At 54.9% G+C, this 25,170-nt stretch overlaps 2 protein-coding genes and 1 long non-coding RNA gene across 4 annotated transcripts; 2 read left to right on the top strand and 1 right to left on the bottom strand.

Moving 5' to 3' along the window:
- Positions 1-13: 13 nt before the first annotated feature.
- LOC145534174 (uncharacterized) lies at positions 14-25,170 on the bottom strand. 2 transcript variants are annotated; one of them, XR_014074309.1, is made up of 4 exons: positions 25,002-25,170; positions 17,374-17,485; positions 9,741-9,852; positions 14-2,220 (listed from the first exon to the last, which is right to left on the bottom strand). It is a non-coding gene; the product is annotated as an uncharacterized LOC145534174 (long non-coding RNA). The 2 variants fall into 2 exon arrangements; XR_014074308.1 differs by lacking the exon at positions 25,002-25,170 and having other exon boundaries at positions 17,374-17,620.
- On the top strand, positions 10,287-15,351 carry LOC145533876 (uncharacterized). Its single transcript, XM_081561220.1, has 3 exons — positions 10,287-13,736; positions 14,136-14,448; positions 14,701-15,351. The coding sequence occupies exons 1-3, from the start codon at positions 13,500-13,502 to the stop codon at positions 15,330-15,332; spliced, it is 1,182 nt and encodes a 393-aa protein (XP_081417346.1). The 5' UTR covers positions 10,287-13,499; the 3' UTR covers positions 15,333-15,351.
- On the top strand, positions 19,666-25,093 carry LOC145533870 (uncharacterized). Its single transcript, XM_081561215.1, has 3 exons — positions 19,666-21,368; positions 21,768-22,080; positions 22,333-25,093. Exons 1-3 carry the CDS (start codon positions 21,132-21,134, stop codon positions 22,962-22,964), a joined length of 1,182 nt encoding a protein of 393 aa, XP_081417341.1. The 5' UTR covers positions 19,666-21,131; the 3' UTR covers positions 22,965-25,093.

Raw genomic sequence — 25,170 nt, 5'->3', positions numbered from 1 at the left:
CTTTCTGGTGATGTTTTCTTTTTTGTATGGTTTCCTGTATTTTTGTTGGTTAAGTTGGGATTCGTAAACTTTCTCATCATTGTTGCAATTTGGGAACACTGTTGTGTAACTCTGGTGATCCTGTGTTACCATCACCACTTGGTAGTTTCAGACCCGTTTGATCTTTATGCCCCACCCCCCAACAAAGCCTGGATTCAAGGCAAGCACGCCCTGTTCATCCCTTCCCCCGATCCTGAACACAATTTCATCTTTTCTTTGTGCATTCCTTCCTATATTCTTGGTGTCCCCAATCAATGACTCTCCGTGAAATGACTGAAGCAGTGTTTTTCGGACTCTCCACCTACTGTAAGACTCCATTGGAGAGTTCTCATTTTTATGTCATTTGAACTAGCCTTTGATATCTGAAAGGACGGTGTACGTCCTTTCAAGATACCATGTGCCAAACGAAGCCCTTTTGGCCACTGCCATCATTATCTCCAGGCAGGCATTGCTGTTTCAAGGGTGACATCTCCGCCAGAAGGCAGAGGCTGAGCTCGTCTTGTTGCACCAGCTCCCAAAAGAAGCCAAGAAAGGGAGCTGGAACAACAAACCACCCCAACGCCCAGGAAAGCGTTCTTCATGACAGAAGGCTAGAAAATGACCCAACATCCTTGTGGCCCAGAACCCCTCTAGAAAATCACTGTTCCATAAAAAAGAGAAACACATGGGAAGTTCCAAGGAGAGGCAATGCCCATGGCCAGTGTACTTTAGAGACGGCCTGAGCGCTCCGGGGAAGACACGCACCGACGGAACCCCTTGGGAAACAGCAGGGATTCTCCTCACCGTCGTAAGGGTTTCCTCTGGGGACAACCTGCCCTGGGCACCACATGAGGGAGCAGACCGGCTTCTCTTCCTCTGCCCCCACACCATTCACTCATGAAGGCAGCTCAGGTGTTCTCATGCCCTGCCTGCCTGCCTGCCTGGCTCATCCGTGAGCTGTGACCACCTCCAGGGCAGGACTCCACCTTCTCCTCTCTGTGTACCGTGCATCTGCACACAGTGGGCTTTCAGAACCTTAGACTTGAGCCATTCCCACTCAAGCCAGAACCCTCCCCAGGAAGGAAAACAGCTGTGGAGTCATTTTGGCCCCAGCACTGGTTCCGAAACCCTGGCGGCTCCTACAGCCTCTACGGCGTGAAGAGGGAGGTCCCTTTTGACAGAGCTTTCCGGCTCTCAGATCTAAGCTGTTGTTTCACTGTCAGCTGTGTCTCTTCCGTTGCAGCCAGGTGGGCCACGCTGCTCCAAAGGAGCTCACAAGCTGAGTTTCAAGGGAGGACAGGGATGGCTACAACGTGCTGCAAACTGAGTGAGGGTCCCCACAATCCTCAGCAAAGGTCTGTGGTGTGCAAGTGGGGAGTAGAGGGCCCCCAAGTTCCAAAGGAAGGGAGGTACTCGGGAGCTAAAGCCCTTGGCTGCTGTGGTAGCAGCTGCAGATGGCAGCTCGTCCACAGTGCACTTCGAATGAGGTCATATGAGCGGGACTCTGGAAATGGCTCCGAAATCGAGAGAAAGGGGTCAGGGTATGTGGGAAGCCGGCGGGGGTGGGGGGCGGATGAAGGAAGGTGTCCCTCCTCTCTCCAGTGCAATTTGGTTTGGTGAGTCTCAAAGCTACCAGATGGCACTTCCCAAGTCAGGCCCCCACAGGAATCAGGGTGGGCTGCGTGCCTCGGCCCCTGCCACAGGGACAAGCCACACCAGTGGCCTCCCTGAGCTCCAATGGCCGGATCTGGGGGTTCTGTCTGGGTGCACACCTCCTTGCTGTGGCCAAGTTCCCCCCTTCTCTGAGCACCAGCTTCATCCTCTCGAATGAGGACATCGAATGCTACCTTGGCACGTTACTCTCTTCATCCTGTGAAGACTCATTAGGCTTATCCTACAATTACTAGCTGGCCCGAAGAGATATCTCCTGAATCCAGATTAAGCTGGAGTCTCCCAGGCTCATCTGGCATGTCTTCCCTGAAGTCTGCCAAAACCCACACCATTGCATTTCCAGGGACTCCCCTTAGCCAGCTGGGCAGAAAACCCAGCATGCTTCAAACAAGCTGACAGACAAGCGGGAGAGGACTCACGGGCAGAAGGTTTCCCTCAGGTCTCGGGTGGAGCTCTGGGACCACAGCAGCAACGGGCCATCCCAGCCCCTGGGCTCAGCAGCGCCCTCATTCTCAGGCCGGCGGCTCTGCCCTGAGGGGAGCGGGAAGGTCACCAACTGCCGCAGGCGGACCTCACGCCCCTCCCACTGCTGGAGCCTGACCTCCCCCGGCCCCACCCCTTCCCCTACCCCAGCAGGACGACAGCTCGTCTTCCCCTGGCTTCCAACGTCAGGCCCGGCCCTGGGCCCCGATTGGGCACTGCCCCAGCCCGGAGCCAATCACAGTGGCCAGGGAGGTGGAACGCACCGATTGGCCAGGGCCAGGTCATGTGACCATACTCCCCAGGAAACTCAAATATTACCAAGGTTCCCTAAGAAACCAATGAACAAAATTATCCAGTAAAGGCAAACCGTACTTTTTAATGAGGCCAATGTCACAGAAAAAAAAAAAAAAAAAAAAAAGCTTCACCATGAACTGCTCAAGGAAGCTAGTAAATAAACTTTCAGAAAAGTTTAGTAGTTTTTTTTTTTTTTTTAATAGGGTGACGGAGAGCTATACCTTTCCCGTCTATGTGAATTTAGGTTTAAACTAGATTTCCCTTGGCTGTTATATAAGACAAAAAAACCCACATCACCCCCTTTCACTCACCCCCACCCCCCAAAAGTGTTTTAATGTATTGAATTTTTCTGTCCTCAGTTGTGTCTGATTCACGGCAACCCACGAACTCTACACAGCCAGGCTCTTCCGTCCATGGAATTCAGGGCAATTTTTTCTGTCCCAGTCAATGCCCACCCTGGGTGATCCAAAGGCAAGGGCTCAGAGGCCCCTGAGAGACTAACTCCTTTCAGCTGAGCACAGAGCTGGCTCCTCACTGGGATGCCTGTGGCCTGGGGCTCCCAGAGGGGAGAGCAGCACTCGCCCCACCGTGTGGTCACTGCTGGAAGTGCAGGCTGCTCCTCACTCCCCCTTGACAGTGTCCCTGACGGCAGAACAGTGTGAATCGAATCAAGGTGGTAATGCAAACTCCAATGCAACCAAACTCCCCACAAGGTCTCCAAAACCACTCAGGAACAGGGAATTGGAAACTGCAGGGGATGACATGAATGGAGATGGAGACTTGACACCTTACACCGAGTTCACTTCCACTTATCCCTAGACAAACTTTCCGTGAAAACTTGTCACCAATCTAGAAGAACAATGAGCAGAAACCGGACACGTGCTTTGAGTCTTCACACACAAAACTAAAAGGCAGTCCACAAAAAAACCCAGAGAATACAGTGGACTTGGCAAAATCAAAGATATCTACTGTGGGAAAGACCTCATGACAAAAGCAAAAGACAGGTCATACATCGCCAGACGAATGAGTGGAAACACAAAGCTTATCAAGGATGCGTCTCCAAACAGACAAAGAACACCAACACAACAAGCCTGTGAAAACTAGGGAAAGGTCTGAAGGGACACCAGACTGAGGAAGACACACACAGAGGATCCCGGATGATGTCCAGCACTGAGGGCCTGAAGAAACAACAGTCTAGTTGCACCCCCTCAGGCCTGTGTGACCGTGGATGAGGCCTCTGTTTCCCGGTGGCTCTGAGAGATGGACAGGGAGGAAGGGGAAGAGAAGTCACTTGCATTTCTAATACTCACAGCAAAGTCTTCCAATGAGAAGGGAATTATCACCCCCACTGACAATGCCATGCACTGAAGTGATATCCACGAGTCCATCTAACCCAGAAGGGAAGGATGCACCTGTTCTCACAAAACGGCGAGAGATGGAAGAAGGAAGATCAAGCCCACACCAATCACTGGAGAGAGAAGCTGTGCTCAGGGCTTGAAAAATTCCTATTGGGAAAATGATGTCACAGCCCCACAAGGCAATCCACAGCTTCGATGCTATTCCTCCCAAAATGCCAATGCATTTTCGCACCGAACAAAGAATTGCAAAAGGGGTTACGGAAACAGAAAAGAGCCTAAATTGTCAATACAATCCGACGAAAAGGCCCCGATACGGACATCCAAGGTTGTGTGAAAGGAAATTAGACGACCAAACTAGGATCCTCAGGAGAGTATCGGAGAAGGCAATGGCGACCCACTCCAGTACTCTTGCCTGGAAAATGCCCTGGACGGAGGAGCCTGGTAGGCTGCAGGCCATGGGGTCGCGCAGAGTCTGACACGACTGAAGTGACTTAGCAGCAGCAGCAGCAGCGGCAGGACAGTATGCTATTGGGAATACAACAACACACACAGATCCAGATCGATGGAATAAAGTTGAGGGTCCAGAAACAAACCCCAGCATCCATCGTCAACTCATCTCTGACACAGAAGGGGAGATTATCCAAATGGGAACAAGAAAGCCTCTTCAATCAATGTCCATGGGAAACCCAGACAGCTACATCTGAAGAACGCTATTGGTTTGGATCTCAGACCACCTCAATATTGGGGAAAAACCTCACCCTAAAGACTGATGTCATGAGATAGCTAGAAAGAAGCGTAGGTCAAAGGCTCCTTAACATCAGAGTCTCCTTGCCATTTGCTGGGCGGAGGTAGAAATGGGTCTCTTCAATTAAGGGAAAGAGGTACACGAAGTACACCAATGGGTTTCCATCCAATGGAACCTCTTCACAACAGAGAAGCTAAGCATTCACAAATGCAAAAGATAGGAAACGGAACACGAGAGACTCCTTCCAAGTGGTGTATCTGAGAAGGGGTTCATATGGAAAGAGACGAAGAATGCACAGCACTCAGATTCCAAGAAACACCACCACCACCCTTGACCCTTCCCCTATGACCAACTCCGACCTGAAGCCTTTCTCTCCCTCTAACCTATCCCTAAAACATAACCCTCATCTAATCATATACATGTGGAATTCCTAGCATCCATCCATTCACACACGAGAGAGAAAGAGGAAGACACAGAGGGAATTGAGAAAGGAAAAGAGAGGGACACAGCCAGAGAGAGACACGGAACCAAAGAGAGGAAAGGAGTCGATGGTCCAGACTTTTCCTCAATCTGTCTCGAAGGTAGAAGCAATGACAGCGCCCATCCACCCCAGAAGGGGGAAAAGGACGGAAGGTTTGCAGAGGAAAAGACAAGAACGCAGGGAGCCATTAGAAGCTCAGCCACCCGCAGAAGCCGAGCTGGGACACTTGAACAGAATCTCAATGGAAACAGGACCAGAAAGTTGGCTACTCTTTTCTACAAGAGAGGGAGACCTTCGAGTCTTCCTTTCGGTCCTCCAACTTGGATGCGGGGTCTCAAAACAGTCAGGAGGGGGAGTGCCTTTTCCTGGGTACCACGGCACATCCAGGCCTCGTTCTGCCCCATTCTGTGCTATGTCAGCCCTGGATGGAATCTTTCTTTCTGAAGTCTCAGCGCACGAGCTCCACGTGATATCGGCCCCAGGTGGAAAGGCATGGAGCTGCTCGTAGGCCGACAGACCTAGGAAGCAGATGGGAGAATGACCCCCACTCTGCAGATGGAGAGACTGGGGAAACCCTGAGGGGCATATGCTTGTCCAGGGCCACACCACTTATGAGAAGAAGGAGCCTGGTCTGAGAGCAGCAGGGCCCTCGGAGCTCAGGCCCTGGCTGCACCCAGGCCTCCCCAGGGCTGTGGGCTGGGCTGTGTGGGCGTCTCTGTGCCTGCACATGGCCTAAGGGGGGTGGTCGAGCAGTCAGAAACCCAGAGATTCCCTTGGGAAGTTTTGGGGAAGGGACCTCAGCACGAACCCCAGGCGATGATGTCACCTGCCGGCAACAGAACCCAACAGAACCCGCAACCCGGGTATCCAGGCCTCCAGAGCGGAGAGGAGCCCCCAGCCAGATCACTTGCTGCCAGGATGTTCTGCTGTTTGCCCATGCCCAGAGGCCGGGGCCTCAGGAGAGCTCACAGGCAGTGTGCGTGGGCACCCTGTCGACGTTGGCTCAGGACACCCCCGAGAGGCCTCTGGCCGTTTGCCCGGAGAAACAGAAAGGTAACACGGGGAGCCCCAGGCCGGGCCAGGCCACCTCGCCCATGCCACCCGGAAACACCGGGTCCTTTGCCTGTGTGTGTGGATGCGGGTTTCTCGGGGTGTGTCTCCCTCAAGGAAGCCCAGGCGGATGTGGGGTCAGAAGCCTGCGGACAAGTTGTGTCCACACCCCAGGGGAGAGCAGGCTGGGCCCGATGGGGAGTGTGCGGGCAGCGGCGGCCGCCCAGGCTGACCTCACACCCACAGGTGGGTCTCTTTCCTCCCGGGTGGGGATCTGAGCAGACACACGTCTCTGACCCTTCTGGGAAGAGAAGTTCGAGCAGGCAGAAGCAGCGGTTCCACTGGCCAGGCCCAGCTTGGAAAACTCCCAGCATGGCTGGCTGACGGTCACTGTCGTTGCAGAGCTTCCCACGTGATGAGGCCGAGGACGGGGACACCCCATCCACCTCCCGGAGGGAGGGGTCGGAGCACCACCCCCCCGCCCCTGAGGCCCAGTGCAGGCTCCAGGTGAGCGTGCCCACGGAGGCATCAGCCCCACCGGGGGAGAAGAGGAGGCGGGGAAGGCCTGCTGCAGAGACACCGCCTAGGATACACCCGCCGGCCCAGTCTGAGGCTGCCACGGAGCTCAGCACACCCGGCTCCGACCCAGAGTCCCGAGAACCCCGGCCTCTGAGGCAGCAGGAGGACCTGGAGCCCAGCACGCCAGAGCACAGAGGTGAGGACGCTGGGGCTGCTGCACGGGAGTGTGTGGGGACGGGGTGCTGAGCTACACAGGGACGAGTCCCCGAAAGCTGCTGCTGGGCCTGCAGCAAGCACTGGCCTCACACCCCCCGCCCCCCGTCTTGCACACTTCAGTCCCAAAAGACATCCGACGCTGGGTATTCTTTGGGAATCTCTTGGAAGCTTTCTGTCCCGGGATACGCACATGCCAAGGCTGGCCTGTGGGCAAACTTTGCTTCTCCCCCAGCTCTAGCACTGACCTCCAACTGGAACCAGGCTCCACTTCCCAGACCTGTCCCTACAGAGGTGGTGGCTCCAGGTGCAGGACCCAGGGATCCACCGAGGGCAGATGGAGAACCGAGACTTGCCCTCGCAGAGACACCAGGCCAGCTGGGTACTGGCCAGCACACTGGGCAGATCGGATCTCCATGCCTGCAGGACCCCCAGCCCCAGGCACTGATGTCCCACCCCCTCAGCCAGAACCTCCACCTCCACGTGCACCTGTACCTGCTCGGGCTCTGGCAGGAGAACCCGAGGCAGAGGAGGAGTCACCGCCTCGGCAGGGAGAGCCTGCCCTGGCTCCCGCGCAACACCCAGACGCCCACGATGACTCACCCACCCCTGCAGGGAGAACGAGCCCCCGCTCTGGACAGACACCCAGAGCCCTTGCCGGAAACACCACGTCCAGGGGAGCGGTCGGCTCTGCAGCCTCCATCCCTGTCTGCTCACCGTGGACGCCGGCAACTCGGTCTGCCCCCAGGGGACATGGAGTTCCTTTCCCCTGAACTGCTTTGCATTTGGTTTGTTTCCACCTTTCTGGTGATGTTTTCTTTTTTGTATGGTTTCCTGTATTTTTGTTGGTTAAGTTGGGATTCGTAAACTTTCTCATCATTGTTGCAATTTGGGAACACTGTTGTGTAACTCTGGTGATCCTGTGTTACCATCACCACTTGGTAGTTTCAGACCCGTTTGATCTTTATGCCCCACCCCCCAACAAAGCCTGGATTCAAGGCAAGCACGCCCTGTTCATCCCTTCCCCCGATCCTGAACACAATTTCATCTTTTCTTTGTGCATTCCTTCCTATATTCTTGGTGTCCCCAATCAATGACTCTCCGTGAAATGACTGAAGCAGTGTTTTTCGGACTCTCCACCTACTGTAAGACTCCATTGGAGAGTTCTCATTTTTATGTCATTTGAACTAGCCTTTGATATCTGAAAGGACGGTGTACGTCCTTTCAAGATACCATGTGCCAAACGAAGCCCTTTTGGCCACTGCCATCATTATCTCCAGGCAGGCATTGCTGTTTCAAGGGTGACATCTCCGCCAGAAGGCAGAGGCTGAGCTCGTCTTGTTGCACCAGCTCCCAAAAGAAGCCAAGAAAGGGAGCTGGAACAACAAACCACCCCAACGCCCAGGAAAGCGTTCTTCATGACAGAAGGCTAGAAAATGACCCAACATCCTTGTGGCCCAGAACCCCTCTAGAAAATCACTGTTCCATAAAAAAGAGAAACACATGGGAAGTTCCAAGGAGAGGCAATGCCCATGGCCAGTGTACTTTAGAGACGGCCTGAGCGCTCCGGGGAAGACACGCACCGACGGAACCCCTTGGGAAACAGCAGGGATTCTCCTCACCGTCGTAAGGGTTTCCTCTGGGGACAACCTGCCCTGGGCACCACATGAGGGAGCAGACCGGCTTCTCTTCCTCTGCCCCCACACCATTCACTCATGAAGGCAGCTCAGGTGTTCTCATGCCCTGCCTGCCTGCCTGCCTGGCTCATCCGTGAGCTGTGACCACCTCCAGGGCAGGACTCCACCTTCTCCTCTCTGTGTACCGTGCATCTGCACACAGTGGGCTTTCAGAACCTTAGACTTGAGCCATTCCCACTCAAGCCAGAACCCTCCCCAGGAAGGAAAACAGCTGTGGAGTCATTTTGGCCCCAGCACTGGTTCCGAAACCCTGGCGGCTCCTACAGCCTCTACGGCGTGAAGAGGGAGGTCCCTTTTGACAGAGCTTTCCGGCTCTCAGATCTAAGCTGTTGTTTCACTGTCAGCTGTGTCTCTTCCGTTGCAGCCAGGTGGGCCACGCTGCTCCAAAGGAGCTCACAAGCTGAGTTTCAAGGGAGGACAGGGATGGCTACAACGTGCTGCAAACTGAGTGAGGGTCCCCACAATCCTCAGCAAAGGTCTGTGGTGTGCAAGTGGGGAGTAGAGGGCCCCCAAGTTCCAAAGGAAGGGAGGTACTCGGGAGCTAAAGCCCTTGGCTGCTGTGGTAGCAGCTGCAGATGGCAGCTCGTCCACAGTGCACTTCGAATGAGGTCATATGAGCGGGACTCTGGAAATGGCTCCGAAATCGAGAGAAAGGGGTCAGGGTATGTGGGAAGCCGGCGGGGGTGGGGGGTGGATGAAGGAAGGTGTCCCTCCTCTCTCCAGTGCAATTTGGTTTGGTGAGTCTCAAAGCTACCAGATGGCACTTCCCAAGTCAGGCCCCCACAGGAATCAGGGTGGGCTGCGTGCCTCGGCCCCTGCCACAGGGACAAGCCACACCAGTGGCCTCCCTGAGCTCCAATGGCCGGATCTGGGGGTTCTGTCTGGGTGCACACCTCCTTGCTGTGGCCAAGTTCCCCCCTTCTCTGAGCACCAGCTTCATCCTCTCGAATGAGGACATCGAATGCTACCTTGGCACGTTACTCTCTTCATCCTGTGAAGACTCATTAGGCTTATCCTACAATTACTAGCTGGCCCGAAGAGATATCTCCTGAATCCAGATTAAGCTGGAGTCTCCCAGGCTCATCTGGCATGTCTTCCCTGAAGTCTGCCAAAACCCACACCATTGCATTTCCAGGGACTCCCCTTAGCCAGCTGGGCAGAAAACCCAGCATGCTTCAAACAAGCTGACAGACAAGCGGGAGAGGACTCACGGGCAGAAGGTTTCCCTCAGGTCTCGGGTGGAGCTCTGGGACCACAGCAGCAACGGGCCATCCCAGCCCCTGGGCTCAGCAGCGCCCTCATTCTCAGGCCGGCGGCTCTGCCCTGAGGGGAGCGGGAAGGTCACCAACTGCCGCAGGCGGACCTCACGCCCCTCCCACTGCTGGAGCCTGACCTCCCCCGGCCCCACCCCTTCCCCTACCCCAGCAGGACGACAGCTCGTCTTCCCCTGGCTTCCAACGTCAGGCCCGGCCCTGGGCCCCGATTGGGCACTGCCCCAGCCCGGAGCCAATCACAGTGGCCAGGGAGGTGGAACGCGCCGATTGGCCAGGGCCAGGTCATGTGACCATACTCCCCAGGAAACTCAAATATTACCAAGGTTCCCTAAGAAACCAATGAACAAAATTATCCAGTAAAGGCAAACCGTACTTTTTAATGAGGCCAATGTCACAGAAAAAAAAAAAAAAAAAAAAAAGCTTCACCATGAACTGCTCAAGGAAGCTAGTAAATAAACTTTCAGAAAAGTTTAGTAGTTTTTTTTTTTTTTTTTAATAGGGTGACGGAGAGCTATACCTTTCCCGTCTATGTGAATTTAGGTTTAAACTAGATTTCCCTTGGCTGTTATATAAGACAAAAAAACCCACATCACCCCCTTTCACTCACCCCCACCCCCCAAAAGTGTTTTAATGTATTGAATTTTTCTGTCCTCAGTTGTGTCTGATTCACGGCAACCCACGAACTCTACACAGCCAGGCTCTTCCGTCCATGGAATTCAGGGCAATTTTTTCTGTCCCAGTCAATGCCCACCCTGGGTGATCCAAAGGCAAGGGCTCAGAGGCCCCTGAGAGACTAACTCCTTTCAGCTGAGCACAGAGCTGGCTCCTCACTGGGATGCCTGTGGCCTGGGGCTCCCAGAGGGGAGAGCAGCACTCGCCCCACCGTGTGGTCACTGCTGGAAGTGCAGGCTGCTCCTCACTCCCCCTTGACAGTGTCCCTGACGGCAGAACAGTGTGAATCGAATCAAGGTGGTAATGCAAACTCCAATGCAACCAAACTCCCCACAAGGTCTCCAAAACCACTCAGGAACAGGGAATTGGAAACTGCAGGGGATGACATGAATGGAGATGGAGACTTGACACCTTACACCGAGTTCACTTCCACTTATCCCTAGACAAACTTTCCGTGAAAACTTGTCACCAATCTAGAAGAACAATGAGCAGAAACCGGACACGTGCTTTGAGTCTTCACACACAAAACTAAAAGGCAGTCCACAAAAAAACCCAGAGAATACAGTGGACTTGGCAAAATCAAAGATATCTACTGTGGGAAAGACCTCATGACAAAAGCAAAAGACAGGTCATACATCGCCAGACGAATGAGTGGAAACACAAAGCTTATCAAGGATGTGTCTCCAAACAGACAAAGAACACCAACACAACAAGCCTGTGAAAACTAGGGAAAGGTCTGAAGGGACACCAGACTGAGGAAGACACACACAGAGGATCCCGGATGATGTCCAGCACTGAGGGCCTGAAGAAACAACAGTCTAGTTGCACCCCCTCAGGCCTGTGTGACCGTGGATGAGGCCTCTGTTTCCCGGTGGCTCTGAGAGATGGACAGGGAGGAAGGGGAAGAGAAGTCACTTGCATTTCTAATACTCACAGCAAAGTCTTCCAATGAGAAGGGAATTATCACCCCCACTGACAATGCCATGCACTGAAGTGATATCCACGAGTCCATCTAACCCAGAAGGGAAGGATGCACCTGTTCTCACAAAACGGCGAGAGATGGAAGAAGGAAGATCAAGCCCACACCAATCACTGGAGAGAGAAGCTGTGCTCAGGGCTTGAAAAATTCCTATTGGTAAAATGATGTCACAGCCCCACAAGGCAATCCACAGCTTCGATGCTATTCCTCCCAAAATGCCAATGCATTTTCGCACCGAACAAAGAATTGCAAAAGGGGTTACGGAAACAGAAAAGAGCCTAAATTGTCAATACAATCCGACGAAAAGGCCCCGATACGGACATCCAAGGTTGTGTGAAAGGAAATTAGACGACCAAACTAGGATCCTCAGGAGAGTATCGGAGAAGGCAATGGCGACCCACTCCAGTACTCTTGCCTGGAAAATGCCCTGGACGGAGGAGCCTGGTAGGCTGCAGGCCATGGGGTCGCGCTGAGTCTGACACGACTGAAGTGACTTAGCAGCAGCAGCAGCAGCGGCAGGACAGTATGCTATTGGGAATACAACAACACACACAGATCCAGATCGATGGAATAAAGTTGAGGGTCCAGAAACAAACCCCAGCATCCATCGTCAACTCATCTCTGACACAGAAGGGGAGATTATCCAAATGGGAACAAGAAAGCCTCTTCAATCAATGTCCATGGGAAACCCAGACAGCTACATCTGAAGAACGCTATTGGTTTGGATCTCAGACCACCTCAATATTGGGGAAAAACCTCACCCTAAAGACTGATGTCATGAGATAGCTAGAAAGAAGCGTAGGTCAAAGGCTCCTTAACATCAGAGTCTCCTTGCCATTTGCTGGGCGGAGGTAGAAATGGGTCTCTTCAATTAAGGGAAAGAGGTACACGAAGTACACCAATGGGTTTCCATCCAATGGAACCTCTTCACAACAGAGAAGCTAAGCATTCACAAATGCAAAAGATAGGAAACGGAACACGAGAGACTCCTTCCAAGTGGTGTATCTGAGAAGGGGTTCATATGGAAAGAGACGAAGAATGCACAGCACTCAGATTCCAAGAAACACCACCACCACCCTTGACCCTTCCCCTATGACCAACTCCGACCTGAAGCCTTTCTCTCCCTCTAACCTATCCCTAAAACATAACCCTCATCTAATCATATACATGTGGAATTCCTAGCATCCATCCATTCACACACGAGAGAGAAAGAGGAAGACACAGAGGGAATTGAGAAAGGAAAAGAGAGGGACACAGCCAGAGAGAGACACAGAACCAAAGAGAGGAAAGGAGTCGATGGTCCAGACTTTTCCTCAATCTGTCTCGAAGGTAGAAGCAATGACAGCGCCCATCCACCCCAGAAGGGGGAAAAGGACGGAAGGTTTGCAGAGGAAAAGACAAGAACGCAGGGAGCCATTAGAAGCTCAGCCACCCGCAGAAGCCGAGCTGGGACACTTGAACAGAATCTCAATGGAAACAGGACCAGAAAGTTGGCTACTCTTTTCTACAAGAGAGGGAGACCTTCGAGTCTTCCTTTCGGTCCTCCAACTTGGATGCGGGGTCTCAAAACAGTCAGGAGGGGGAGTGCCTTTTCCTGGGTACCACGGCACATCCAGGCCTCGTTCTGCCCCATTCTGTGCTATGTCAGCCCTGGATGGAATCTTTCTTTCTGAAGTCTCAGCGCACGAGCTCCACGTGATATCGGCCCCAGGTGGAAAGGCATGGAGCTGCTCGTAGGCCGACAGACCTAGGAAGCAGATGGGAGAATGACCCCCACTCTGCAGATGGAGAGACTGGGGAAACCCTGAGGGGCATATGCTTGTCCAGGGCCACACCACTTATGAGAAGAAGGAGCCTGGTCTGAGAGCAGCAGGGCCCTCGGAGCTCAGGCCCTGGCTGCACCCAGGCCTCCCCAGGGCTGTGGGCTGGGCTGTGTGGGCGTCTCTGTGCCTGCACATGGCCTAAGGGGGGTGGTCGAGCAGTCAGAAACCCAGAGATTCCCTTGGGAAGTTTTGGGGAAGGGACCTCAGCACGAACCCCAGGCGATGATGTCACCTGCCGGCAACAGAACCCAACAGAACCCGCAACCCGGGTATCCAGGCCTCCAGAGCGGAGAGGAGCCCCCAGCCAGATCACTTGCTGCCAGGATGTTCTGCTGTTTGCCCATGCCCAGAGGCCGGGGCCTCAGGAGAGCTCACAGGCAGTGTGCGTGGGCACCCTGTCGACGTTGGCTCAGGACACCCCCGAGAGGCCTCTGGCCGTTTGCCCGGAGAAACAGAAAGGTAACACGGGGAGCCCCAGGCCGGGCCAGGCCACCTCGCCCATGCCACCCGGAAACACCGGGTCCTTTGCCTGTGTGTGTGGATGCGGGTTTCTCGGGGTGTGTCTCCCTCAAGGAAGCCCAGGCGGATGTGGGGTCAGAAGCCTGCGGACAAGTTGTGTCCACACCCCAGGGGAGAGCAGGCTGGGCCCGATGGGGAGTGTGCGGGCAGCGGCGGCCGCCCAGGCTGACCTCACACCCACAGGTGGGTCTCTTTCCTCCCGGGTGGGGATCTGAGCAGACACACGTCTCTGACCCTTCTGGGAAGAGAAGTTCGAGCAGGCAGAAGCAGCGGTTCCACTGGCCAGGCCCAGCTTGGAAAACTCCCAGCATGGCTGGCTGACGGTCACTGTCGTTGCAGAGCTTCCCACGTGATGAGGCCGAGGACGGGGACACCCCATCCACCTCCCGGAGGGAGGGGTCGGAGCACCACCCCCCCGCCCCTGAGGCCCAGTGCAGGCTCCAGGTGAGCGTGCCCACGGAGGCATCAGCCCCACCGGGGGAGAAGAGGAGGCGGGGAAGGCCTGCTGCAGAGACACCGCCTAGGATACACCCGCCGGCCCAGTCTGAGGCTGCCACGGAGCTCAGCACACCCGGCTCCGACCCAGAGTCCCGAGAACCCCGGCCTCTGAGGCAGCAGGAGGACCTGGAGCCCAGCACGCCAGAGCACAGAGGTGAGGACGCTGGGGCTGCTGCACGGGAGTGTGTGGGGACGGGGTGCTGAGCTACACAGGGACGAGTCCCCGAAAGCTGCTGCTGGGCCTGCAGCAAGCACTGGCCTCACACCCCCCGCCCCCCGTCTTGCACACTTCAGTCCCAAAAGACATCCGACGCTGGGTATTCTTTGGGAATCTCTTGGAAGCTTTCTGTCCCGGGATACGCACATGCCAAGGCTGGCCTGTGGGCAAACTTTGCTTCTCCCCCAGCTCTAGCACTGACCTCCAACTGGAACCAGGCTCCACTTCCCAGACCTGTCCCTACAGAGGTGGTGGCTCCAGGTGCAGGACCCAGGGATCCACCGAGGGCAGATGGAGAACCGAGACTTGCCCTCGCAGAGACACCAGGCCAGCTGGGTACTGGCCAGCACACTGGGCAGATCGGATCTCCGTGCCTGCAGGACCCCCAGCCCCAGGCACTGATGTCCCACCCCCTCAGCCAGAACCTCCACCTCCACGTGCACCTGTACCTGCTCGGGCTCTGGCAGGAGAACCCGAGGCAGAGGAGGAGTCACCGCCTCGGCAGGGAGAGCCTGCCCTGGCTCCCGCGCAACACCCAGACGCCCACGATGACTCACCCACCCCTGCAGGGAGAACGAGCCCCCGCTCTGGACAGACACCCAGAGCCCTTGCCGGAAACACCACGTCCAGGGGAGCGGTCGGCTCTGCAGCCTCCATCCCTGTCTGCTCACCGTGGACGCCGGCAACTCGGTCTGCCCCCAGGGGACATGGAGTTCCTTTCCCCTGAACTGCTTTGCATTTGGTTTGTTTCCACCTTTCTGGTGATGTTTTCTTTTTTGTATGGTTTCCTGTATTTTTGTTGGTTAAGTTGGGATTCGTAAACTTTCTCATCATTGTTGCAATTTGGGAACACTGTTGTGTAACTCTGGTGATCCTGTGTTACCATCACCACTTGGTAGTTTCAGACCCGTTTGATCTTTATGCCCCACCCCCCAACAAAGCCTGGATTCAAGGCAAGCACGCCCTGTTCATCCCTTCCCCCGATCCTGAACACAATTTCATCTTTTCTTTGTGCATTCCTTCCTATATTCTTGGTGTCCCCAATCAATGACTCTCCGTGAAATGACTGAAGCAGTGTTTTTCGGACTCTCCACCTACTGTAAGACTCCATTGGAGAGTTCTCATTTTTATGTCATTTGAACTAGCCTTTGATATCTGAAAGGACGGTGTACGTCCTTTCAAGATACCATGTGCCAAACGAAGCCCTTTTGGCCACTGCCATCATTATCTCCAGGCAGGCATTGCTGTTTCAAGGGTGACATCTCCGCCAGAAGGCAGAGGCTGAGCTCGTCTTGTTGCACCAGCTCCCAAAAGAAGCCAAGAAAGGGAGCTGGAACAACAAACCACCCCAACGCCCAGGAAAGCGTTCTTCATGACAGAAGGCTAGAAAATGACCCAACATCCTTGTGGCCCAGAACCCCTCTAGAAAATCACTGTTCCATAAAAAAGAGAAACACATGGGAAGTTCCAAGGAGAGGCAATGCCCATGGCCAGTGTACTTTAGAGACGGCCTGAGCGCTCCGGGGAAGACACGCACCGACGGAACCCCTTGGGAAACAGCAGGGATTCTCCTCACCGTCGTAAGGGTTTCCTCTGGGGACAACCTGCCCTGGGCACCACATGAGGGAGCAGACCGGCTTCTCTTCCTCTGCCCCCACACCATTCACTCATGAAGGCAGCTCAGGTGTTCTCATGCCCTGCCTGCCTGCCTGCCTGGCTCATCCGTGAGCTGTGACCACCTCCAGGGCAGGACTCCACCTTCTCCTCTCTGTGTACCGTGCATCTGCACACAGTGGGCTTTCAGAACCTTAGACTTGAGCCATTCCCACTCAAGCCAGAACCCTCCCCAGGAAGGAAAACAGCTGTGGAGTCATTTTGGCCCCAGCACTGGTTCCGAAACCCTGGCGGCTCCTACAGCCTCTACGGCGTGAAGAGGGAGGTCCCTTTTGACAGAGCTTTCCGGCTCTCAGATCTAAGCTGTTGTTTCACTGTCAGCTGTGTCTCTTCCGTTGCAGCCAGGTGGGCCACGCTGCTCCAAAGGAGCTCACAAGCTGAGTTTCAAGGGAGGACAGGGATGGCTACAACGTGCTGCAAACTGAGTGAGGGTCCCCACAATCCTCAGCAAAGGTCTGTGGTGTGCAAGTGGGGAGTAGAGGGCCCCCAAGTTCCAAAGGAAGGGAGGTACTCGGGAGCTAAAGCCCTTGGCTGCTGTGGTAGCAGCTGCAGATGGCAGCTCGTCCACAGTGCACTTCGAATGAGGTCATATGAGCGGGACTCTGGAAATGGCTCCGAAATCGAGAGAAAGGGGTCAGGGTATGTGGGAAGCCGGCGGGGGTGGGGGGTGGATGAAGGAAGGTGTCCCTCCTCTCTCCAGTGCAATTTGGTTTGGTGAGTCTCAAAGCTACCAGATGGCACTTCCCAAGTCAGGCCCCCACAGGAATCAGGGTGGGCTGCGTGCCTCGGCCCCTGCCACAGGGACAAGCCACACCAGTGGCCTCCCTGAGCTCCAATGGCCGGATCTGGGGGTTCTGTCTGGGTGCACACCTCCTTGCTGTGGCCAAGTTCCCCCCTTCTCTGAGCACCAGCTTCATCCTCTCGAATGAGGACATCGAATGCTACCTTGGCACGTTACTCTCTTCATCCTGTGAAGACTCATTAGGCTTATCCTACAATTACTAGCTGGCCCGAAGAGATATCTCCTGAATCCAGATTAAGCTGGAGTCTCCCAGGCTCATCTGGCATGTCTTCCCTGAAGTCTGCCAAAACCCACACCATTGCATTTCCAGGGACTCCCCTTAGCCAGCTGGGCAGAAAACCCAGCATGCTTCAAACAAGCTGACAGACAAGCGGGAGAGGACTCACGGGCAGAAGGTTTCCCTCAGGTCTCGGGTGGAGCTCTGGGACCACAGCAGCAACGGGCCATCCCAGCCCCTGGGCTCAGCAGCGCCCTCATTCTCAGGCCGGCGGCTCTGCCCTGAGGGGAGCGGGAAGGTCACCAACTGCCGCAGGCGGACCTCACGCCCCTCCCACTGCTGGAGCCTGACCTCCCCCGGCCCCACCCCTTCCCCTACCCCAGCAGGACGACAGCTCGTCTTCCCCTGGCTTCCAACGTCAGGCCCGGCCCTGGGCCCCGATTGGGCACTGCCCCAGCCCGGAGCCAATCACAGTGGCCAGGGAGGTGGAACGCACCGATTGGCCAGGGCCAGGTCATGTGACCATACTCCCCAGGAAACTCAAATATTACCAAGGTTCCCTAAGAAACCAATGAACAAAATTATCCAGTAAAGGCAAACCGTACTTTTTAATGAGGCCAATGTCACAGAAAAAAAAAAAAAAAAAAAAAAAGCTTCACCATGAACTGCTCAAGGAAGCTAGTAAATAAACTTTCAGAAAAGTTTAGTAGTTTTTTTTTTTTTTTAATAGGGTGACGGAGAGCTATACCTTTCCCGTCTATGTGAATTTAGGTTTAAACTAGATTTCCCTTGGCTGTTATATAAGACAAAAAAACCCACATCACCCCCTTTCACTCACCCCCACCCCCCAAAAGTGTTTTAATGTATTGAATTTTTCTGTCCTCAGTTGTGTCTGATTCACGGCAACCCACGAACTCTACACAGCCAGGCTCTTCCGTCCATGGAATTCAGGGCAATTTTTTCTGTCCCAGTCAATGCCCACCCTGGGTGATCCAAAGGCAAGGGCTCAGAGGCCCCTGAGAGACTAACTCCTTTCAGCTGAGCACAGAGCTGGCTCCTCACTGGGATGCCTGTGGCCTGGGGCTCCCAGAGGGGAGAGCAGCACTCGCCCCACCGTGTGGTCACTGCTGGAAGTGCAGGCTGCTCCTCACTCCCCCTTGACAGTGTCCCTGACGGCAGAACAGTGTGAATCGAATCAAGGTGGTAATGCAAACTCCAATGCAACCAAACTCCCCACAAGGTCTCCAAAACCACTCAGGAACAGGGAATTGGAAACTGCAGGGGATGACATGAATGGAGATGGAGACTTGACACCTTACACCGAGTTCACTTCCACTTATCCCTAGACAAACTTTCCGTGAAAACTTGTCACCAATCTAGAAGAACAATGAGCAGAAACCGGACACGTGCTTTGAGTCTTCACACACAAAACTAAAAGGCAGTCCACAAAAAAACCCAGAGAATACAGTGGACTTGGCAAAATCAAAGATATCTACTGTGGGAAAGACCTCATGACAAAAGCAAAAGACAGGTCATACATCGCCAGACGAATGAGTGGAAACACAAAGCTTATCAAGGATGTGTCTCCAAACAGACAAAGAACACCAACACAACAAGCCTGTGAAAACTAGGGAAAGGTCTGAAGGGACACCAGACTGAGGAAGACACACACAGAGGATCCCGGATGATGTCCAGCACTGAGGGCCTGAAGAAACAACAGTCTAGTTGCACCCCCTCAGGCCTGTGTGACCGTGGATGAGGCCTCTGTTTCCCGGTGGCTCTGAGAGATGGACAGGGAGGAAGGGGAAGAGAAGTCACTTGCATTTCTAATACTCACAGCAAAGTCTTCCAATGAGAAGGGAATTATCACCCCCACTGACAATGCCATGCACTGAAGTGATATCCACGAGTCCATCTAACCCAGAAGGGAAGGATGCACCTGTTCTCACAAAACGGCGAGAGATGGAAGAAGGAAGATCAAGCCCACACCAATCACTGGAGAGAGAAGCTGTGCTCAGGGCTTGAAAAATTCCTATTGGTAAAATGATGTCACAGCCCCACAAGGCAATCCACAGCTTCGATGCTATTCCTCCCAAAATGCCAATGCATTTTCGCACCGAACAAAGAATTGCAAAAGGGGTTACGGAAACAGAAAAGAGCCTAAATTGTCAATACAATCCGACGAAAAGGCCCCGATACGGACATCCAAGGTTGTGTGAAAGGAAATTAGACGACCAAACTAGGATCCTCAGGAGAGTATCGGAGAAGGCAATGGCGACCCACTCCAGTACTCTTGCCTGGAAAATGCCCTGGACGGAGGAGCCTGGTAGGCTGCAGGCCATGGGGTCGCGCAGAGTCTGACACGACTGAAGTGACTTAGCAGCAGCAGCAGCAGCGGCAGGACAGTATGCTATTGGGAATACAACAACACACACAGATCCAGATCGATGGAATAAAGTTGAGGGTCCAGAAACAAACCCCAGCATCCATCGTCAACTCATCTCTGACACAGAAGGGGAGATTATCCAAATGGGAACAAGAAAGCCTCTTCAATCAATGTCCATGGGAAACCCAGACAGCTACATCTGAAGAACGCTATTGGTTTGGATCTCAGACCACCTCAATATTGGGGAAAAACCTCACCCTAAAGACTGATGTCATGAGATAGCTAGAAAGAAGCGTAGGTCAAAGGCTCCTTAACATCAGAGTCTCCTTGCCATTTGCTGGGCGGAGGTAGAAATGGGTCTCTTCAATTAAGGGAAAGAGGTACACGAAGTACACCAATGGGTTTCCATCCAATGGAACCTCTTCACAACAGAGAAGCTAAGCATTCACAAATGCAAAAGATAGGAAACGGAACACGAGAGACTCCTTCCAAGTGGTGTATCTGAGAAGGGGTTCATATGGAAAGAGACGAAGAATGCACAGCACTCAGATTCCAAGAAACACCACCACCACCCTTGACCCTTCCCCTATGACCAACTCCGACCTGAAGCCTTTCTCTCCCTCTAACCTATCCCTAAAACATAACCCTCATCTAATCATATACATGTGGAATTCCTAGCATCCATCCATTCACACACGAGAGAGAAAGAGGAAGACACAGAGGGAATTGAGAAAGGAAAAGAGAGGGACACAGCCAGAGAGAGACACGGAACCAAAGAGAGGAAAGGAGTCGATGGTCCAGACTTTTCCTCAATCTGTCTCGAAGGTAGAAGCAATGACAGCGCCCATCCACCCCAGAAGGGGGAAAAGGACGGAAGGTTTGCAGAGGAAAAGACAAGAACGCAGGGAGCCATTAGAAGCTCAGCCACCCGCAGAAGCCGAGCTGGGACACTTGAACAGAATCTCAATGGAAACAGGACCAGAAAGTTGGCTACTCTTTTCTACAAGAGAGGGAGACCTTCGAGTCTTCCTTTCGGTCCTCCAACTTGGATGCGGGGTCTCAAAACAGTCAGGAGGGGGAGTGCCTTTTCCTGGGTACCACGGCACATCCAGGCCTCGTTCTGCCCCATTCTGTGCTATGTCAGCCCTGGATGGAATCTTTCTTTCTGAAGTCTCAGCGCACGAGCTCCACGTGATATCGGCCCCAGGTGGAAAGGCATGGAGCTGCTCGTAGGCCGACAGACCTAGGAAGCAGATGGGAGAATGACCCCCACTCTGCAGATGGAGAGACTGGGGAAACCCTGAGGGGCATATGCTTGTCCAGGGCCACACCACTTATGAGAAGAAGGAGCCTGGTCTGAGAGCAGCAGGGCCCTCGGAGCTCAGGCCCTGGCTGCACCCAGGCCTCCCCAGGGCTGTGGGCTGGGCTGTGTGGGCGTCTCTGTGCCTGCACATGGCCTAAGGGGGGTGGTCGAGCAGTCAGAAACCCAGAGATTCCCTTGGGAAGTTTTGGGGAAGGGACCTCAGCACGAACCCCAGGCGATGATGTCACCTGCCGGCAACAGAACCCAACAGAACCCGCAACCCGGGTATCCAGGCCTCCAGAGCGGAGAGGAGCCCCCAGCCAGATCACTTGCTGCCAGGATGTTCTGCTGTTTGCCCATGCCCAGAGGCCGGGGCCTCAGGAGAGCTCACAGGCAGTGTGCGTGGGCACCCTGTCGACGTTGGCTCAGGACACCCCCGAGAGGCCTCTGGCCGTTTGCCCGGAGAAACAGAAAGGTAACACGGGGAGCCCCAGGCCGGGCCAGGCCACCTCGCCCATGCCACCCGGAAACACCGGGTCCTTTGCCTGTGTGTGTGGATGCGGGTTTCTCGGGGTGTGTCTCCCTCAAGGAAGCCCAGGCGGATGTGGGGTCAGAAGCCTGCGGACAAGTTGTGTCCACACCCCAGGGGAGAGCAGGCTGGGCCCGATGGGGAGTGTGCGGGCAGCGGCGGCCGCCCAGGCTGACCTCACACCCACAGGTGGGTCTCTTTCCTCCCGGGTGGGGATCTGAGCAGACACACGTCTCTGACCCTTCTGGGAAGAGAAGTTCGAGCAGGCAGAAGCAGCGGTTCCACTGGCCAGGCCCAGCTTGGAAAACTCCCAGCATGGCTGGCTGACGGTCACTGTCGTTGCAGAGCTTCCCACGTGATGAGGCCGAGGACGGGGACACCCCATCCACCTCCCGGAGGGAGGGGTCGGAGCACCACCCCCCCGCCCGTGAGGCCCAGTGCAGGCTCCAGGTGAGCGTGCCCACGGAGGCATCAGCCCCACCGGGGGAGAAGAGGAGGCGGGGAAGGCCTGCTGCAGAGACACCGCCTAGGATACACCCGCCGGCCCAGTCTGAGGCTGCCACGGAGCTCAGCACACCCGGCTCCGACCCAGAGTCCCGAGAACCCCGGCCTCTGAGGCAGCAGGAGGACCTGGAGCCCAGCACGCCAGAGCACAGAGGTGAGGACGCTGGGGCTGCTGCACGGGAGTGTGTGGGGACGGGGTGCTGAGCTACACAGGGACGAGTCCCCGAAAGCTGCTGCTGGGCCTGCAGCAAGCACTGGCCTCACACCCCCCGCCCCCCGTCTTGCACACTTCAGTCCCAAAAGACATCCGACGCTGGGTATTCTTTGGGAATCTCTTGGAAGCTTTCTGTCCCGGGATACGCACATGCCAAGGCTGGCCTGTGGGCAAACTTTGCTTCTCCCCCAGCTCTAGCACTGACCTCCAACTGGAACCAGGCTCCACTTCCCAGACCTGTCCCTACAGAGGTGGTGGCTCCAGGTGCAGGACCCAGGGATCCACCGAGGGCAGATGGAGAACCGAGACTTGCCCTCGCAGAGACACCAGGCCAGCTGGGTACTGGCCAGCACACTGGGCAGATCGGATCTCCGTGCCTGCAGGACCCCCAGCCCCAGGCACTGATGTCCCACCCCCTCAGCCAGAACCTCCACCTCCACGTGCACCTGTACCTGCTCGGGCTCTGGCAGGACAACCCGAGGCAGAGGAGGAGTCACCGCCTCGGCAGGGAGAGCCTGCCCTGGCTCCCGCGCAACACCCAGACGCCCACGATGACTCACCCACCCCTGCAGGGAGAACGAGCCCCCGCTCTGGACAGACACCCAGAGCCCTTGCCGGAAACACCACGTCCAGGGGAGCGGTCGGCTCTGCAGCCTCCATCCCTGTCTGCTCACCGTGGACGCCGGCAACTCGGTCTGCCCCCAGGGGACATGGAGTTCCTTTCCCCTGAACTGCTTTGCATTTGGTTTGTTTCCACCTTTCTGGTGATGTTTTCTTTTTTGTATGGTTTCCTGTATTTTTGTTGGTTAAGTTGGGATTCGTAAACTTTCTCATCATTGTTGCAATTTGGGAACACTGTTGTGTAACTCTGGTGATCCTGTGTTACCATCACCACTTGGTAGTTTCAGACCCGTTTGATCTTTATGCCCCACCCCCCAACAAAGCCTGGATTCAAGGCAAGCACGCCCTGTTCATCCCTTCCCCCGATCCTGAACACAATTTCATCTTTTCTTTGTGCATTCCTTCCTATATTCTTGGTGTCCCCGATCAATGACTCTCCGTGAAATGACTGAAGCAGTGTTTTTCGGACTCTCCACCTACTGTAAGACTCCATTGGAGAGTTCTCATTTTTATGTCATTTGAACTAGCCTTTGATATCTGAAAGGACGGTGTACGTCCTTTCAAGATACCATGTGCCAAACGAAGCCCTTTTGGCCACTGCCATCATTATCTCCAGGCAGGCATTGCTGTTTCAAGGGTGACATCTCCGCCAGAAGGCAGAGGCTGAGCTCGTCTTGTTGCACCAGCTCCCAAAAGAAGCCAAGAAAGGGAGCTGGAACAACAAACCACCCCAACGCCCAGGAAAGCGTTCTTCATGACAGAAGGCTAGAAAATGACCCAACATCCTTGTGGCCCAGAACCCCTCTAGAAAATCACTGTTCCATAAAAAAGAGAAACACATGGGAAGTTCCAAGGAGAGGCAATGCCCATGGCCAGTGTACTTTAGAGACGGCCTGAGCGCTCCGGGGAAGACATGCACCGACGGAACCCCTTGGGAAACAGCAGGGATTCTCCTCACCGTCGTAAGGGTTTCCTCTGGGGACAACCTGCCCTGGGCACCACATGAGGGAGCAGACCGGCTTCTCTTCCTCTGCCCCCACACCATTCACTCATGAAGGCAGCTCAGGTGTTCTCATGCCCTGCCTGCCTGCCTGCCTGGCTCATCCGTGAGCTGTGACCACCTCCAGGGCAGGACTCCACCTTCTCCTCTCTGTGTACCGTGCATCTGCACACAGTGGGCTTTCAGAACCTTAGACTTGAGCCATTCCCACTCAAGCCAGAACCCTCCCCAGGAAGGAAAACAGCTGTGGAGTCATTTTGGCCCCAGCACTGGTTCCGAAACCCTGGCGGCTCCTACAGCCTCTACGGCGTGAAGAGGGAGGTCCCTTTTGACAGAGCTTTCCGGCTCTCAGATCTAAGCTGTTGTTTCACTGTCAGCTGTGTCTCTTCCGTTGCAGCCAGGTGGGCCACGCTGCTCCAAAGGAGCTCACAAGCTGAGTTTCAAGGGAGGACAGGGATGGCTACAACGTGCTGCAAACTGAGTGAGGGTCCCCACAATCCTCAGCAAAGGTCTGTGGTGTGCAAGTGGGGAGTAGAGGGCCCCCAAGTTCCAAAGGAAGGGAGGTACTCGGGAGCTAAAGCCCTTGGCTGCTGTGGTAGCAGCTGCAGATGGCAGCTCGTCCACAGTGCACTTCGAATGAGGTCATATGAGCGGGACTCTGGAAATGGCTCCGAAATCGAGAGAAAGGGGTCAGGGTATGTGGGAAGCCGGCGGGGGTGGGGGGTGGATGAAGGAAGGTGTCCCTCCTCTCTCCAGTGCAATTTGGTTTGGTGAGTCTCAAAGCTACCAGATGGCACTTCCCAAGTCAGGCCCCCACAGGAATCAGGGTGGGCTGCGTGCCTCGGCCCCTGCCACAGGGACAAGCCACACCAGTGGCCTCCCTGAGCTCCAATGGCCGGATCTGGGGGTTCTGTCTGGGTGCACACCTCCTTGCTGTGGCCAAGTTCCCCCCTTCTCTGAGCACCAGCTTCATCCTCTCGAATGAGGACATCGAATGCTACCTTGGCACGTTACTCTCTTCATCCTGTGAAGACTCATTAGGCTTATCCTACAATTACTAGCTGGCCCGAAGAGATATCTCCTGAATCCAGATTAAGCTGGAGTCTCCCAGGCTCATCTGGCATGTCTTCCCTGAAGTCTGCCAAAACCCACACCCTTGCATTTCCAGGGACTCCCCTTAGCCAGCTGGGCAGAAAACCCAGCATGCTTCAAACAAGCTGACAGACAAGCGGGAGAGGACTCAGGGCAGAAGGTTTCCCTCAGGTCTCGGGTGGAGCTCTGGGACCACAGCAGCAACGGGCCATCCCAGCCCCTGGGCTCAGCAGCGCCCTCATTCTCAGGCCGGCGGCTCTGCCCTGAGGGGAGCGGGAAGGTCACCAACTGCCGCAGGCGGACCTCACGCCCCTCCC

Source organism: Giraffa tippelskirchi, chromosome 14 (assembly GCF_054371585.1).
Source record: "Giraffa tippelskirchi isolate mGirTip1 chromosome 14, T2T-mGirTip1v1.2.pri, whole genome shotgun sequence".
Taxonomy (NCBI): domain Eukaryota; kingdom Metazoa; phylum Chordata; class Mammalia; order Artiodactyla; family Giraffidae; genus Giraffa; species Giraffa tippelskirchi.
This window is presented reverse-complemented; position numbering and strand designations above follow the sequence as displayed.